The sequence below is a fragment of the Anabrus simplex genome, chromosome 3, assembly GCF_040414725.1.
Source record: "Anabrus simplex isolate iqAnaSimp1 chromosome 3, ASM4041472v1, whole genome shotgun sequence".
In the NCBI taxonomy this organism is placed as follows: Eukaryota; Metazoa; Arthropoda; class Insecta; order Orthoptera; family Tettigoniidae; genus Anabrus; species Anabrus simplex.
Genome location: NC_090267.1, coordinates 86706171 through 86721760, shown reverse-complemented (window position 1 = coordinate 86721760; position 15590 = coordinate 86706171). Strand labels below are relative to the sequence as shown.

General features: G+C 41.1%; 1 protein-coding gene across 1 annotated transcript in view; it reads right to left on the bottom strand.

Annotated features, from left to right (window-relative positions):
- Cbp53E (Calbindin 53E) overlaps positions 1-9572 on the bottom strand; it is a 427296-nt gene extending 417724 nt beyond the window's left edge. Inside the window, exon 1 of the mRNA XM_067142613.2 lies at positions 9406-9572. Coding sequence (XP_066998714.1) covers positions 9406-9559 — 154 coding nt within the window. The 5' untranslated portion in view covers positions 9560-9572. The remainder of the gene's footprint in view (positions 1-9405) is intronic.
- Positions 9573-15590: the final 6018 nt, after the last annotated feature.

Below are 15590 nucleotides of genomic sequence, written 5' to 3'. Positions count from 1 at the left end.
TTTAAATAATAATAATTATTATTTAATTTAATTTGCGGGTTGAACCGTGTTGTACTTGTACGCATATCACGTACAGTTTGCCGACGTTTCGAATACATTGCAGTATTCTTTGTCAAGGGGACTGAAATACCCCTACTCGATCCGAGGTAATCAGTCTCCCAGGCAGAAATTACACTACTAGAGTGGCCTTGATCTTGGCCTTTTATATCCTAGCCTTTTTGGCTGACGTAAGCCCTGGCTGTCTCGCGACAGACCAAGATCCTAGCAGCTATCCCTTAGAATCTGGAAAGGAAAATCCGCGAGGCTATCGAAATCAAGAAACATCCGAACAACATAAATTTAGAAGCAGGATATAAAATCAGTAATTCTTGGATGCCTATCATTCATAGTTTAAGACATACAGACCACAACATAAACACACGGGCCGCAACCCCATTACATAACAGCGCGGGCAATTCCCCACTATCTGGCTGTGAGGCATACTTTCCAGAATTGTCGCGAGACAGCCAGGGCTTACGTCAGCCAGAAAGGCTAGGATATAAAGGGCCAAGATCAAGGCCAGTCTAGTAGTGTCATTTCTGCCTGGGAGACTGATTACCTCGGATCGAGTAGGGGTATTTCAGTCGCCTTGACAAAGAATACTGCAATGTATTCGAAACGTCGGCAAACTGTACGTGATATGCGTACAAGTACAACACGGTTCAACCCGGAAATTAAATTAAATAATTCTTCACACAGTAGAAGCTTCACTTCTAATAATAATAATGTTTTAATTATGATGAGGACGGCACGCACACCCGGCCCCCGAGCCATCGGCGTTAACCAATGAAGGTTAAAATCCCTAACCCGTCCAGGAATCGAACCCGGGACCTCCTCGACCAAAGGCCAGCACGCTAACCAATTAACCATGGTGCCGAAGAAATCTCGTGTCCTCATCCTGAGGTGGTGCAGCTCTTTTCAAGCACACGCCATTGGAGGTGAGCTGCATGTGCCATTTTTATCACATTCCAGCCCTCCTGGCAGTACCGGGAATCAAACCCGTGGCAGCTAATAACACTGACCGTTACGCTACGGAGGTGGACACTTGGGTAATTATTACATCATTTTTATCAATTGCTGTAAGTGTTCTGTTGGCTGTTACTTATCACTTATTCTGCACCCATTTCGCCCTCCTATTCTTATCTCTCAGAAATTTAAATAATCTAGTCCCCTTACATAAGAGGCTTTTAAAAATTAGAGCAACAGAATAATCCTTATAACTTCAATCTCATTGCACTGGATAACATGAAGACACCAGAAAGTAGACTTCGTACAGTTTGCATATTTGCTGGGAGATCTTTAGAAGATAGGTCCAGCAGCGAATGTTGTTGCTTCCTTAGCACCACCCAGGGGTCACGTGTAGGGCTTTTTAGAGATTTTGATAGAATACATCCAGAATTTATCATAAATATGGGACGGATTGCGAGAAGGTGGTTGATGTGCTTCTTTAGCCACATACTTCAGACAGGTATTCTTCCTAAGGAGTTTAAGAAGACTAAACTCCTTGCCGTATTGAAACCTGGCAAACCAAAAGATATACCACAAAACTACAGGCCAATCGCTCTCCTCAGTTGTTGTTATAAACTCCTTGAAAGACTACTATACAATAGAATTAGCATTGTAATTAATCAATATATTCCTATTGACCAAGCTGGTTTTAGGCAGAATCGTAGCTGTTGTGACCAAGTCCTTGCACTCACAACATGCATTGAAGCAGGCTTTCAATAACAGTTGAAAACCTCTGCTGTTTTTAAAAAAAATATCTTTCTGCTGCTTATGATACGGTTTGGAGAGAAGGGCTGCTGTATAAACTTATTCAGGTCTTCTTTCTTTCTTAATCTGCTTTCCCTCCAGGGTTGACTTTTCCCTCGGACTCAGCGAGGGATCCCATCTCTACCGCCTCAAGGGCAGTGTCCTGGCGCTTCAGACTCTGGGTCGGGGGATACAACTGCCTCGCCCAGGCGGCCTCACCTGCTATGATGAACAGGGGCCTTGGTGGGGATAGGAAGATTGGAAGGGATAGACAAGGAAGAGGGAAGGGAGCGGCCTTGGCCTTAAGTTAAGTACCATCCCGGCATTTGCCTGGAGGAGAAGTGGGAAATCACGGAAAAATACTTCCAGGATGGCTGAGGTGGGAATCGAACCCATCTCTACTCATTGGACCTCTCGAGGCTGAGTGGACCCCGTTCCAGCCCTCGTACCACTTTTCAAATTTCGTGGCAAAGCCGGGAATCGAACACGGGCCTCCGGGGGTGGCAGCTAATCACACTAACCACTACACCACAGAGGTGGACCTTCTTCAGGTATTACCATGCAAAACCACGGTACAATTAATTGGAAACATGCTTAATAATAGACTCTTTCAGGTTGTTCTAGGGAATAGGACTAGCAAGCTGAGAAGATTGAATAATGGTCTCCCTTAAGGATCAGTCTTGGCTCCTATCCTGTTCAATCTGTATGTATCAGATTTGCCAACAACGAAATCAAGAAAATTTTTTCTGTGCTGATGATATAGCTTTAGCTACAAGTCATAGTAACCTGAAAAAAACGGAGAACATTTTAAGTGGTGACCTTTATATTCTTAGTGACTATTTTCGGAAATGGAGACTCCAACCAAACACCAGAAAAACTGAGGTGTCCTGCTTTCATCTAAATAACAAAATCGCAAGCTGTACTCTCCAAGTGTCTTTTAACGGTAAGGTCCTCAGACACAATAACTGCCCAAAGTACTTAGGTATAGCATTAGATCAGACACTCTCCTTCAGGCAACATCTAGTAAATACAGAAGCAAAGATCAGGAGTCTTAACAACATTTTGCAGAAGTTGTGTGGTACAACCTGGGGTGCTTCTGCAACTACCTTGAGATGTTCTGCCCTTGGTTTAGTTTTCTCTGCGGCATAATATTGTGCTCCTGTGTGGATGAACAGCTGTCATATGAAACTTGTGGACACTCAACTCAACAACACAACGAGGATTATTTCAGGCGTAATAAGATCAACTCCTACCATTGGTGAAGCAGCACCTTCGGTCTATTGTCCACACCTGTCCAAAAGGTTTAATATCTCAAAACGTGCCCGTGGGATTTGCAAAATACATACATAGGTGAACTTGCAACTCAATTTTTGTTGTGCTATTGAGAACAGTAATATTATTCCAGTTTTAAAAGGCAGAGTTTCCATTGGCTACTCGTTCCCGGGACAAAATGGATACAGTTTTATAAATTTCATTTAAATATTTGAAAACAGTATGTAGATTTATTTAACGGATCAGCTGAAATTATTTGAGGTTGACATCTTAGTTGAATAATCCTGTATATAATATAGAAGAGTAATATCCTTATTAATTGGTTTCGAACTGAGAATTATCCACTTCGACCGCCTAATAAAAGGTTAAAATCAAGAAAGAGCTTCCTCAACGTCTCTACCACATTAAATAAATCACCAGCAAGAGCGCGTCGACACCTGAAGTAGAATACAACACCTTACAGAGTGGATGGTACCTCATGAATCTTCATCTTCTGGACATGAGCTCAGCAGGGATACTTGGAGGTCACTTAAACGTTTGAGGTTTTCGTAATGGAAGATCTAGGGAGAACCTCCTGAACTGAGGGTATTTAAGAAACCAGACAAAACTTTACGATTGTGGCGGAAAAACAAAATACCCCACACATATGTAACTGTCAACTCTGCCCTGTCCAATGTACACTTCCAAATCACGTTCAAGCGACCAAAGAGGCAATTGTTGTGGCTATTTATTTGATGGACTTAGTGAGACCATACGAATTATATCGGTGAAGCATCACGTATGTTATGTAATGTAACGTGTACATTATGTTTATGTATGTTTGTATTTATGCATATTTTTACTACTCATATCGTTACATGTGATAAATATAATTTTTGATCCGTATTGATGATATTTGATTGAAATAATAACAAGAAGTTAATTTATTAATTTGACCACCTAATCAATACAATATTGTATTTTATTAATTTGACCACCTAATCAATGTAATATTGTACTGTATTGATTAGGTGGTCAAATTAATAAATTAACTTATTGTTATTATTTCAATACCCATATCGTATCAACGGTCTGACACTAAGTAATAAAAATGATTGAATGAACACCTTCTCGAATAGCCTTACGATGTAAATTGATGTTATATTTAAACCTCACACTGGTCTGAATTATATTTCTTTCCAAACTTGATATCAGTCATATAGTTTCACCATGAGTATTTTGTGCTTCTAGATGGATGATCAAGCCTAGTTAAAGAGAGCCATCTTTCCCAAGATACCAAGTTAGAGACCACGGACTTTAACAGTAAGTATATAAATGTTATTTTTCCTCGTTCGTGTGACCACACATTTTAACAGTTAAGTTACATAAATTTTATTTTGGTTTCGTCCGTATCTACTTTGGTGGAAGAGGACCAGCGTCACAGATAAGAAAACTACAAACAGCAGTTGCTTGCGGATGGGGACGAAAGATTAATGTGGCGCTAAGCTAGCGTACACATACAACAGCTATCGGACATTACTCCTTATCTGCACTCCGTTTTGTTTTCACTCGGAATGGCCAGCTATTCTTATTCTTGACAATTTTTCTTCTATTTTCTTCCCAATTTTCTTTAACGCCTGGCACTTTAGGATCTAAGTAGAAGAATGAAGCACGCGACAGTCTGGCTGTTGGTTCTATTCCTACATTGTGATATGGATGTGTGTGGAGAATATGTATAAGGTTATTAACCTTTCAGTACACTCCAAGTTAAATTACAAAGAGATTTTTAGACCATTTTGCAATTTAAGGGACCGGTTTCAAACCAACCAGGGATATCCTCAACCTTATAATTCTAAACCCACCGGGCGAGTTGGCCGTGCGGTTACGGGCGCGCAGCTGTGATCTTGCATCCGGGAGAAAGTGGGTTCGAACCCCACTGTCGGCAGCCCTGAAGATGGTTTTCCGTGGTTCCCCATCTTAACACCAGGCAAATTCTGGGGCTGTTCCTTAATTAAGGCCACGGCCGTTTACTTCCCACTTGTACAGTAGGCCTCTTCTCTCCCAACGTCACCATAAGACCTATCTGTGTCGGTGTGACGTAAAACAAATTGTAAAAAAATATCTAAACCCCGGCAAGTTATGCAATGTATGTACAATCATTAAAAATCCCTTACAGTATGCAATATCAAAAGATATAAAACACACATTAAAAATATAAAGACAATACAAACGACTCTTAAAACACCAAAAACACCAAATGTGGAATTCAAACAAAATTTTTGGTAAATTGATCACTTGTAAACGAGTTCTGTTGGACTGGAAGTCTGAAGTGTATCACTCAGTTCACATTTGTTCCTTGTGCGTGTCCCATTTGTTGGTAGTACCAGTTTACACAATAGTAAAACTTTATATTACTCAATTATGTTTAAAAATGTTGGCCGAAGTTATGTTGTTGATTAGAAGTTATCGGTGGTTATAAATGAGGATCATATATTTAATATACGGGACCAAGCTTCTTAAAAATTGTTGTAGGCCAATCGGTGGATTAGGCTCAAGAGTATCCTCCTGACCGTGTCAATGTAGGAAAATGTTTAAATGACTACAAGGGAAGAGGGAAAAAATTTAAAATTGGTAATAACATGAATTTCTTAACTCATGATGGCTATGTATGCTACCAATTCATGTTACAACATACATGTATTCCTAGAGAGACCACAGAACTTTTGCTAACAATATTATAGAAGTTACAGGTTTATTTAGAGAAATGGACTTTTGACTTCCCTCTGCAGCTGAGCTGTTTTGGCTCCTTGGCTGAGTGGCCAACGTCAATGTTTTCGATTCAGAGGGTCCCGGGTTTGATTCACGGAAGGGTCATGGATTTTAATCGTGTCTAGTTAATTCTTCTTCATAAACGCACAACACATCACACTACCAGCCACCACAGAGAGACATGCTGAGAAATCAGCATCAAACATAAACACACAGAGGATTTCAGCCGGTGTCAACGTAGCCTACTTGCTATGGCGCGCTCCTGTCAGCGCTGAGGTTCGTGTTGAAATACGAGCTGGTGTTAGGCCTCGTGCAGATTTAGCAATACCACCTCGCAAAGCCCATTTGAATTTGTCCGCGTAGCGATCTGATTGGCTAACTTCAGCAGTTGATAAAATGACAACACCGAGAGGTATATAATTATTTTTTCAAAATTTTATCAGCATGACCTACCGTCTAACGCTCGCATTGTTTCCGACCATTCTGTGCAAAACTGAGCATGAGGATTTTAATCGCAGTAATCCTTGTAATATCGATCATTTATCATATGTATATCGCGATCAAAGAGTAGATATCAAATATCCCTGCCTTAGGCTTCTACGAAAATTTGAGTCCGAAATTTGAAAGAATAAGTATACAATTTCGACGAGGAACTTAAGAGGGTGGTACAATCAGTGATTTCATTGCCAAGCAGGAATCGCTTCCGAAGGCGAGCAATTTTGTTTTGTCCTTACAGAAGTACAAATTGTACTATTTACACTGGGAGACTAATTTGAATGTTTTGTATCAGTTAGTATGCAGTTCATGTTCACGTCAGCAATGTATAGTATAAATTCGTTTTATTCTGCAGTCAATTTTATTCTCCTCACCATACATACTGAAGAAAATTTGAAGTGTCACTAACATGAAAATTACTTTGAGAAATTAGTAATAATAATGTTATTTGTTTTACGTCCCACTAACTACTCTTTTAAGGTTTTCGGAGACGCCGAGGTGCTGGAATTTAATCCTGCAGGAGTTCTTTTACGTGCCAGTAAATCTACCGACACGAGGCTGACGTATTTGAGCACCTTCAAATACCACCGGACTGAGCCAGGATCGAACCTGCCAAGTTGGGGTCAGAAGGCCAGCGCCTTAACCGTCTGAGCCACTCAGCCCGGCTGAGAAATTAGAATATTATAATTTATAAATACTCTTTCTTTCTTTTCAATCTGTTTACCCTCCAGAGTTGGTTTTTCCGTCGGACTCAGCGAGGGATTCCACAAGTCAGTATCCTGGCGCGTGAGACTTCGTGTCGGGGAAATAAACTGCGCAGGAGGACCAGTACCTCACCTAGGCGGCCTCACCTGCTATGCTGAGCAGGGACCTTGTGGTGGAATGGGAAGATCGGAAAGGATAAGCAAGGAAGAGGGAATGAAGCGGCCGTGGCCTTAAGTTAGGTACTATATTGGCATTTGCCGTAGGAGGAAAAGTGGGAAACCACGGAAAACCACTTCGAATATGGCTGATGTGGAAATCGAACCCCCTCTACTCAGTTGACCTTCCGAAGCTCAGTGGACCCCGTTCCAGTCCTCGTACCACGTTTAAAATTTCGTGACAGGGCCGGGAATCGAACTCGCAGGGTTCGCAGCTAATCACACTAACCACTACACCACAGAGGCGCTACTTATTATAAATATGCTTTGCCAAGATATATCGAAGCTCAAATATTAAATATATATTATGAATATTATAATTTTAGAAACATGTCAACGACTGAAATAATGTTACGCAGTAAGTCTATGAAGAGGCTTGGTCCAAGTCTTTCCAGTTGACGCCGTTTATGCGACCTGCGCGTCTATGAGTATAGGGCCCTACCTTCGATGATTTCTAACGATGAAGACGGCACACACATCCAGCCCTCGAGCCATTGGAATTGACCAATGATTTTAAAATGCCTGACCTCCCCGGGAATCGAACCCGGAACCCCCTGTACCAAAGGGCACCACACTAACCATTTAGCCGTGGAGTCGGACGTAAAGAGAGCAGGCCATAATACTGTAGACAATGTGAGCAGTATACAAAGTCAGTTCGAAAGCCATTGTGCAGGGTTTTGAATATCGCATCCCAAAAATGATCAGTCTGACAAATTTTCCTTTGACGCTTCGCAATAATTGTTAGATGGTGCAAGGGCAAAGAAATATAAAAATGTACCGAAGCTCAAATATTAAACTGAATCACGTCGTTGCCTTAACAGTCTTATAGCTCCAGGTTTAGAAAGAGTTATTGATGATGATGATGATGATGATGATGATGATGCTTTTCGTTTAAAGGGGCCTAACATCTAGGTCATCAACCCCTAATGGTACGAGATGAAACGAAATGTAATGACAATTAAAATAGCAAAATTTATCCGCTGAGCAGAATTCGAAACATGATGATGAAGAATGAATGAATGAATGAATGAATGAATGAATGAATGAATGAATGAATAAATGAATGAATGAATTAATTAATTAATGGATGAATGAATATGAATTTAAAATAATCAGCCGATCCAACTCACAATACTGATAGTTAAAATAATTCCAAAATTCATCCACTGACTAGAATTCAAAAAGACGACAACGAATAATGATTACGAACTTAAAACTATCAGTGGATAAGATCCGCAATGCCCCACCTTACCATGAAATATTTTAAACCAATGGTGTAGACTGAACAAGGGACTGCGTCCAAAGCAAAATCCTCAATCGATAATGCTTGTTGTTTAAAGGGCACCAGCCTCTCATAATGGTACTAATCACTGGTAAAGTAGAACCATGGTGTTCCTCATGTAGCGGCACTAATCGCAAGTAACGTGGACTCACGGTGTTCTTCATATTGTGGTACTACTCACTGGTAATGTACTACGCACAGTTAACAAAGGCCTATGGAGTTACTCACATAATGGTACCACTCATAGGCAACGCCCAGACCTGTGGTGTTCCTCACATGAAGGTACTAATCAAGGCTTCTCGCAGACCAGCGTTGTTCGTCACACAGTGGTACTAATCACAGGCAACATAAACCCATGGTGTTCCGCATATAGTAGTATTAATTACGGATAGTGTAAACCCATAGTGATCCACCCACAATGATACTAATCACAGACCCATAGTGTTTCTCACATGGTGCTACTAATCGCAAGTAAAGTCGACCAATGGTGTTCTTCCGTAATGGCACTAATCCCAGGTAACCTCGTGGTTCAAAATCCATCATCGCTTGATCACCCCTTTTATTCGTCTCTTGCGACATGCAGGTGATACCGTGGGTGCATTCTTCATCTGCGTCCCCCACCCACAGGGTGCACAGTAAGTGAAGACAGTTTTAGACTCAATTTAGGACCCTATGTTTAACATCGTCATCTCACCAGTTCGAAGTTAATCTGATTGGAGCATCCAATAAACTGTTTTAGTACGCAGTATTGTTTACCCGATGCTATTGAAGACCAGCTCTGCTATCTTGAGGAAAGCAAGGACACGAATTTACTTAACACGGTAGTGAAATATATAATTGGAAATATTGGTAAAGATGATATTAACTCAGGGTAAAAGAGTTTAGGATAAAACTCACCGTCTTTGTCGTAGTGGCTCCACACCTCCATGAACTGATTGGCGGACAGTTTCTTGAGCTCGCGACTCTGAGGGTCGCGGTACTGCCGCATGAAATTAGTAGCACGCTCCAGGTTTAACTTCTTAGCTCTAGCCGCTTCAGTAGCCGAAGACATTCCGTCTACGACCTGTGGACAAGGAGATTCACAGTTATTATTATCTCGTTTTCCGTTTTCCGTAGTTCGGGTTTATGCCGTAAACAGAGAGACCAAATGCCTGAAAAAAAAAAAAAATACTATTCTTGCAATATAAAAAAATTGTAAGCTACATAATATCAAACCGAGATGGATTTGTTGTCTTCAACTTTTAAGGCCATTATAGAGAAAATTATTTCTAAGATAATGCAGTGTCGCCCCGGGAGAGGCCTGGTGAAAGTTGCTCTAGGTGACACCCATGGGTAACGTGCATGTCTGTGAGGATGGGAATTACGTATTATGAAATCTTAAGTTCAACGCGACAAAAATATCCAGTCCCAGAGCCAGAGAAAATAAACGATCGTGGCCGGGAATCGAACCAGAGTATCCTTGAGCAAATGGTCAGCGTGATAACCAACCAGTTATAGAGACGGAAATTTCTAAAGTTAACGAGTAGTCAATAACATTAATGTTATATTTCGCTCAACGGTAAAGCAGAGCAATTGCATCTCGCAGAACCCATACAAGCATTCCGAGCAGTAGAAGGTTGAAGATTCCACTGTCTACACCTTGGGGATTTGTGGGATAAAGTGGTTAGCTTAATTCTCCGCCACCTTATGAGGATCACTGTAAGTATTCAGGTGTTAAAATAAGGAAGGATCATAATTAGGATAATCTCATGAATGGGATTGTAAATAAAGGGTACAGAACTTTGAACAAAGTTTATAAAGGTATTTAGGAGTTGTAGCAAGGATGCAAAAGGGGAGGATATCTATGTCTCTAGAAAGAACCCCAAATACAGTATGGTTCCAGTGTAGGGGACCCTCTCCAGGATTACTTGATTCTAGAACTGGAAATAATCCACAGGAAAGCAGCTCGATTTTTATGGGTGTTTTCCGACAAAAGAGTAATGTCACGAAAATGTTGCAAACTTTGGGCTGGGGAGACTTCAGAGAAAGGAGACGAGCTGCTCGACTAAGTGGTATGTTCCGATCTATCAGTGAGGAGATGGCGTGGAATGTCACTAGTAGATGAATCAGTTTATGTTGTGTTTATGAAAGTAGGAAAGATCACAATATGAAGACAAAGTTGGAATTCAAGAGGACGAATTGGGGAAAATATTCGTTTAAAGGGAGAGGAGTTACGGATTGGAATAATTTACCAAGGAAGCTGTTCAACAAATTTTCAAATTCCTTGCAGTTATTTAAAAAACTAGGTAAACAACAGATAGAGAATCTGCCACCTGGGCGACCGCGCTAAATGCATATCAGTGGAGATTGTGACCGATTGACCCTTAACATTGTACTAAATTTTGATGTCGGCAGAGTGAACTTGTAGATAATGTTTCTCTCCACAAGTGGAAAACTCATTTTGTAAACTTCTCGGCTTTTTACGGAAAATCGAACCGTGACATTCCGGGTAAACCGAGCACGCCTTTGTTACCATGACAAGCTAGCCCCTTTCACAAGCTTCACTCCAGTATAATTTCCCTATGAAAAATTATAACAGAATGGATAACGCATTCAGCTATAACATCTCGATAGAACTCAGGAAGTGAACAAATGTGTGTATTAGAACACAGTACTTTCATACAGTGTAAACATCTGAAATGTTTTTTAAGCTCTTACAATCGTTGGTAAAGTTAGCAATTTGTTTTATATAGGTACAATATGCTGCAAATAAAGCAGTACTGAAATTACAAACATGGTCTGAACATCAAACAGTACTGAATGTTGGCAGAAACCTGCCACTGTAATTACGATGGATGCAGAAAGCTAGAGCTATAGCTAGGAAGTCACTTGCCCTGCTGCAACAGAACTTTATAAATCGCTTGATTTTCTGCACCCTTCCCAATCCCAAGATCTCGCGCTGCAAGATGCCTATATATGCTGAAAAACCACCGATTCCCGGTCAAATGACTCACCATGGAATGCTCCAGAATTATGGGACACAACACAGTTGTATCCTTGCGGCAATCTGAATTTATCAGGATTGCTGTGCTGAACTTGAATATACCGAGCGAGTTGGCCGTGCGGTTAGGAGTGCGCAGCTAAGAGCTTCCATTCGGGAGATATTGCGTTCGAACCCCACTCTTGACAGCCCCGAAGATTATTTTCCCAGCAAATGCTTGGGTTGTACCTTAATAAAGACCACGGTCGTTTCCTTCCCACTCCTAGCCCTTTCCTATTTCATCGTCGTCATAACACCTGTCTGTGCCGGTGCGACGTAAAGCCAATTGTAAAAACAAAACTTGACAATGCATGTCTTGTGTGGATAGCTCATTATCAGACCCATATAAATAAGATCGAAAACGTTCAGAAAAAGTTTATTCGCATTCTGTATTACAAAACGCATCATATTTCAGCACTGAAATGTCGTATGGCTTTTAGTGCCGGGATATCCCAGGATGGGTTCGGCTCGCCAGTTGCAGGTCTTTCTATTTGACTCCCGTAGGCAACCTGCGCGTCGTGATGAGGATGAAATGATGATGAAGACAACACACACACCCAGCCCCGTGCCATTGGAATTAACCAATTAAGGTTAAAATCCCCGACCCGGCCGGGAATCGAACCCGGGACCCTCTGAACTGAAGGCCAGTACGCTGACCGTTCAGCCAACGAGTCGGACATTTCAGCACTGAAGGGAAAGGTTTCATACAACAACTTTCTAAATTAACGTAAACTTTTGTCATTATGTATCAGCTGTATGTATAAGTTTTTTTACGATTTTTGTGGTAAGGAAAATAATTTACGTAATTTTGAAGGGAAATTCCTCTTCTTTGTTTATTCAAGATATTGGCCATCGGCTTCTATACACTTCGCCCATCTTTCAGGTAAGTTATGAACACCATGCCAGAAAAGCTGTTTGTCTTTTGCAGCAAACCACTCGTTGATCCATTTTTGAACTTCGTCGAAATTGCTGATGTGCTGCTCGGCAAACGCGCGCCCAATTGATGTGAAGAGATGATAGTCAGATGGCGCCAGGTCGGGGCAGTACGGCGGGTGCAGAAAGATGTCCTATCCAAGCGATTTGAAGGCCTTTTTCACTGGTTTGATGCGTAACAAAATCATTTTGCTATGACTTTTGGCTCATTTCGGTCGTCTTTCGATCAATGCGTGATTTAAATCAATCATTTCTTCGCGATAGCGTTGTGCATTAATGGTTTCATCCAGTAACGCCTGCAATTGCTCTCTTTGCACTTTTGTGGTCTACCAGAGCGCGCACTGTCTTTCACATTGAAATCACCACATTTAAATTGTCGAAACTATGCCTCATATATTCTAATAGATGGAGCGTGGTCACCATATGTTTCTACCAGCAAACTATGACTTTCCACAGCCTTTTTCTTTTGATTAAAAGAAAAGCAATGCGTGCCACGAATGTTTTTTTAGGCACAAACGTCGACATGATCACTGAACGATACAACACAGACGCTATTGTTTGGCGGACTCAACTTGTGTGTGTTCGTAGGTTAATGTCAGACGAACAAACTGACGTATGTGTCAAATTCATACGCTGCGTCCTGTTCGCTGGCGCCACCTCTTAGTAAAACCGGAAAAAACTTATGCATACACCTGGTAACAGAAAGAAAATACTTGCAGAAATATTATTGTACAAACCCATAAAATGATAACAGTAAGTTACTTGCTAAGGTGAAATTTAAAGTGAACATTACGAATTTACTGTACGTAAAAGACAAATGTTTTATTGCGAAAACTCCAAAACAGTGAGTCGCAAAATTTCTCCCGTAGTTAGATTATGTAATCTATTCAACAGAATTGCTGCATTTAATCAGAAAATTGAATTTAGTATGACTATTCGAGACTTTGTGCATCATGTGGAAACCATAATTGCATTCAGGTAACATCCCCTTATCTAAAATCAAATGTTGTATCATTATTTTGTAGTTAGTGTATTTCCTCTTCATATTCAGACAATACAGCACACTACCAACCACCCCAGAAACACGCAATAGTGATTACATGCGTCCATATATGTTTGGTGTCAGGAAGGCCATCCGGCCGTAAAACAGGGCCAAATCCACATGTCCGACAGTTTGCACCTGCGACCCCACATATGTGGAAACAGCGCTAGTCGAATAATAATAAGAAGAAAATGTATTAAATAAAAACCTGGGATAACAGGTTTTTGTTAAAACATTAAGAAAAATGAATATTTCAGTAATAATATTATTGGCTTTACGTCCACTAAGTAATTCTACGGTTTTAGGATACGCGAAGGTGCCGGAAGTTAGTCCCGAAGGGGTTCTTTGACGTGCCAGTAAATCTGCCGACACGAGGTCGACGTATTTGAGCACCTTCAAATACCATAGGACTGACCCAAGCTCGAACCTGCCAAGTTGGGCTCAGAAGAACAGCACCTCAACCGTCTGAGCCACTCAGCCCGGGTTTAGAAAAAATATGCTACTGTATAATAACATGAAAAATGAAAATCCACAGCTTGTTTTCAGTCATTCTACCGGGACAGGAATGGAATGAATGAAGCCCCCATCTAGCGGCGAGGATAGGAATTGTGCCGGCTGCCGAAGCTTGTCGCACTCCTCTGGGGAAATGATTAATGAATGACAGATGAAATAAAATGATATTGGAGAATGTTGCTGGAATGAAAGATGACAGGGAAAACGGGAGTACCCGGAGAAAAATCTGTCTCGCCTCCACTTTGTTCAGCTCAAATCTCACATGGAGTGACCGGGATTTCAACCACGGAACCCAGCGGTGAGTAGCCGGTGCGCTCCCATCTGAGCTACGGAGGCTCCGTGTAATAACGTTAATATTTATACTAAATATATTGGTGGAAACAACAAGTGTACTAAATTTGTTGTGTTACTTACTATGTTCATTTTCCTTTCTCCCTTAACGTTGAAAACATTTCTTAGGGTCCCCATGCTACGAAAAGTGTAAAATTAAGCAATTTCCTCAACTGTGCCGAATGTTGAAGGGCTAAAGGGCCAGGAAAGTTTTCAAATTGTGATTCATAGATAGCTCTATCATACTAAATAACAAATTTCGAAAATCACTTCCCGCCTAAATGCAATTCGTGAAAAATAGCCTAAATCGCTTGTTTTTTCCTTGTTTTTTAAAAAATTCAAATCCTAGCAAAATCAACTTATTTACGCAATTTTTCTGTAATGTGTTCCTTGATTAAATAGGCTACCCTCAGAAGTGTTTTGAATTTTTGAAAAATGTCCACACTGAATGTAGTTATAAGGGCTTAGGTGAAACTCTGCATTGGACTCACATTAGCGCTCGTAGTGGTAAAAAACGCAAACTGATAATCTGATCAACCGGGCAACGGTGATTATGATTGTAATTTTTCGGAATAAGTAAAGAATATATACTCATATTATATTTTATTTACCTACAATTGATTCGTAGCTGATACCCATAGGGTGTTTTCAACATTGAGTTGCTTGCCTGAAGGACTAGAGCTATGAATTTACTTTTCCGTACTTTTCTTGTTATTTATTCACAAATTCTCTTCTTTATCTTCTTCTTAATCTGTTTACCTTCCAGGTTCGGTTTTTCCCTCGGACTCAGCGAGGGATCCTACCTCTACCGCCTCAAGGGCAGTGTCCTGGAGCTTCAGACTCTGGGTCGGAGGATACAACTGAGAAGGATGACCAGAACATAGCCCAGGCGGCCTCACCTGCTATGCTGAACAGGTCTCTTGTGGGGGGATGGGAAGTTTGGAAAGGATAAACAAGGAAGAAGGAAGGAAGGGGATGTGGCCTTAAGTTAGGTACCATCCCGGCATTTGCCTGGAGGAGAAGTGGGAAAACACGGAAAAACACTTGCAGGATGGCTGAGATGGGATCTGACCCATCTCTACTCAGTTGACTTCCCGAGGCTGAGTTGACCCCTTCCCATACCTCGTACCACTTTTCAAAATTCGTGGCAGAGCCGGGAATTGAACCCGGCCTCCATGGGTGGCAGCTAATCACATTAACCACTATACCACAGAGGCGGACTTCTCCTTTTTATAATGTGCATTT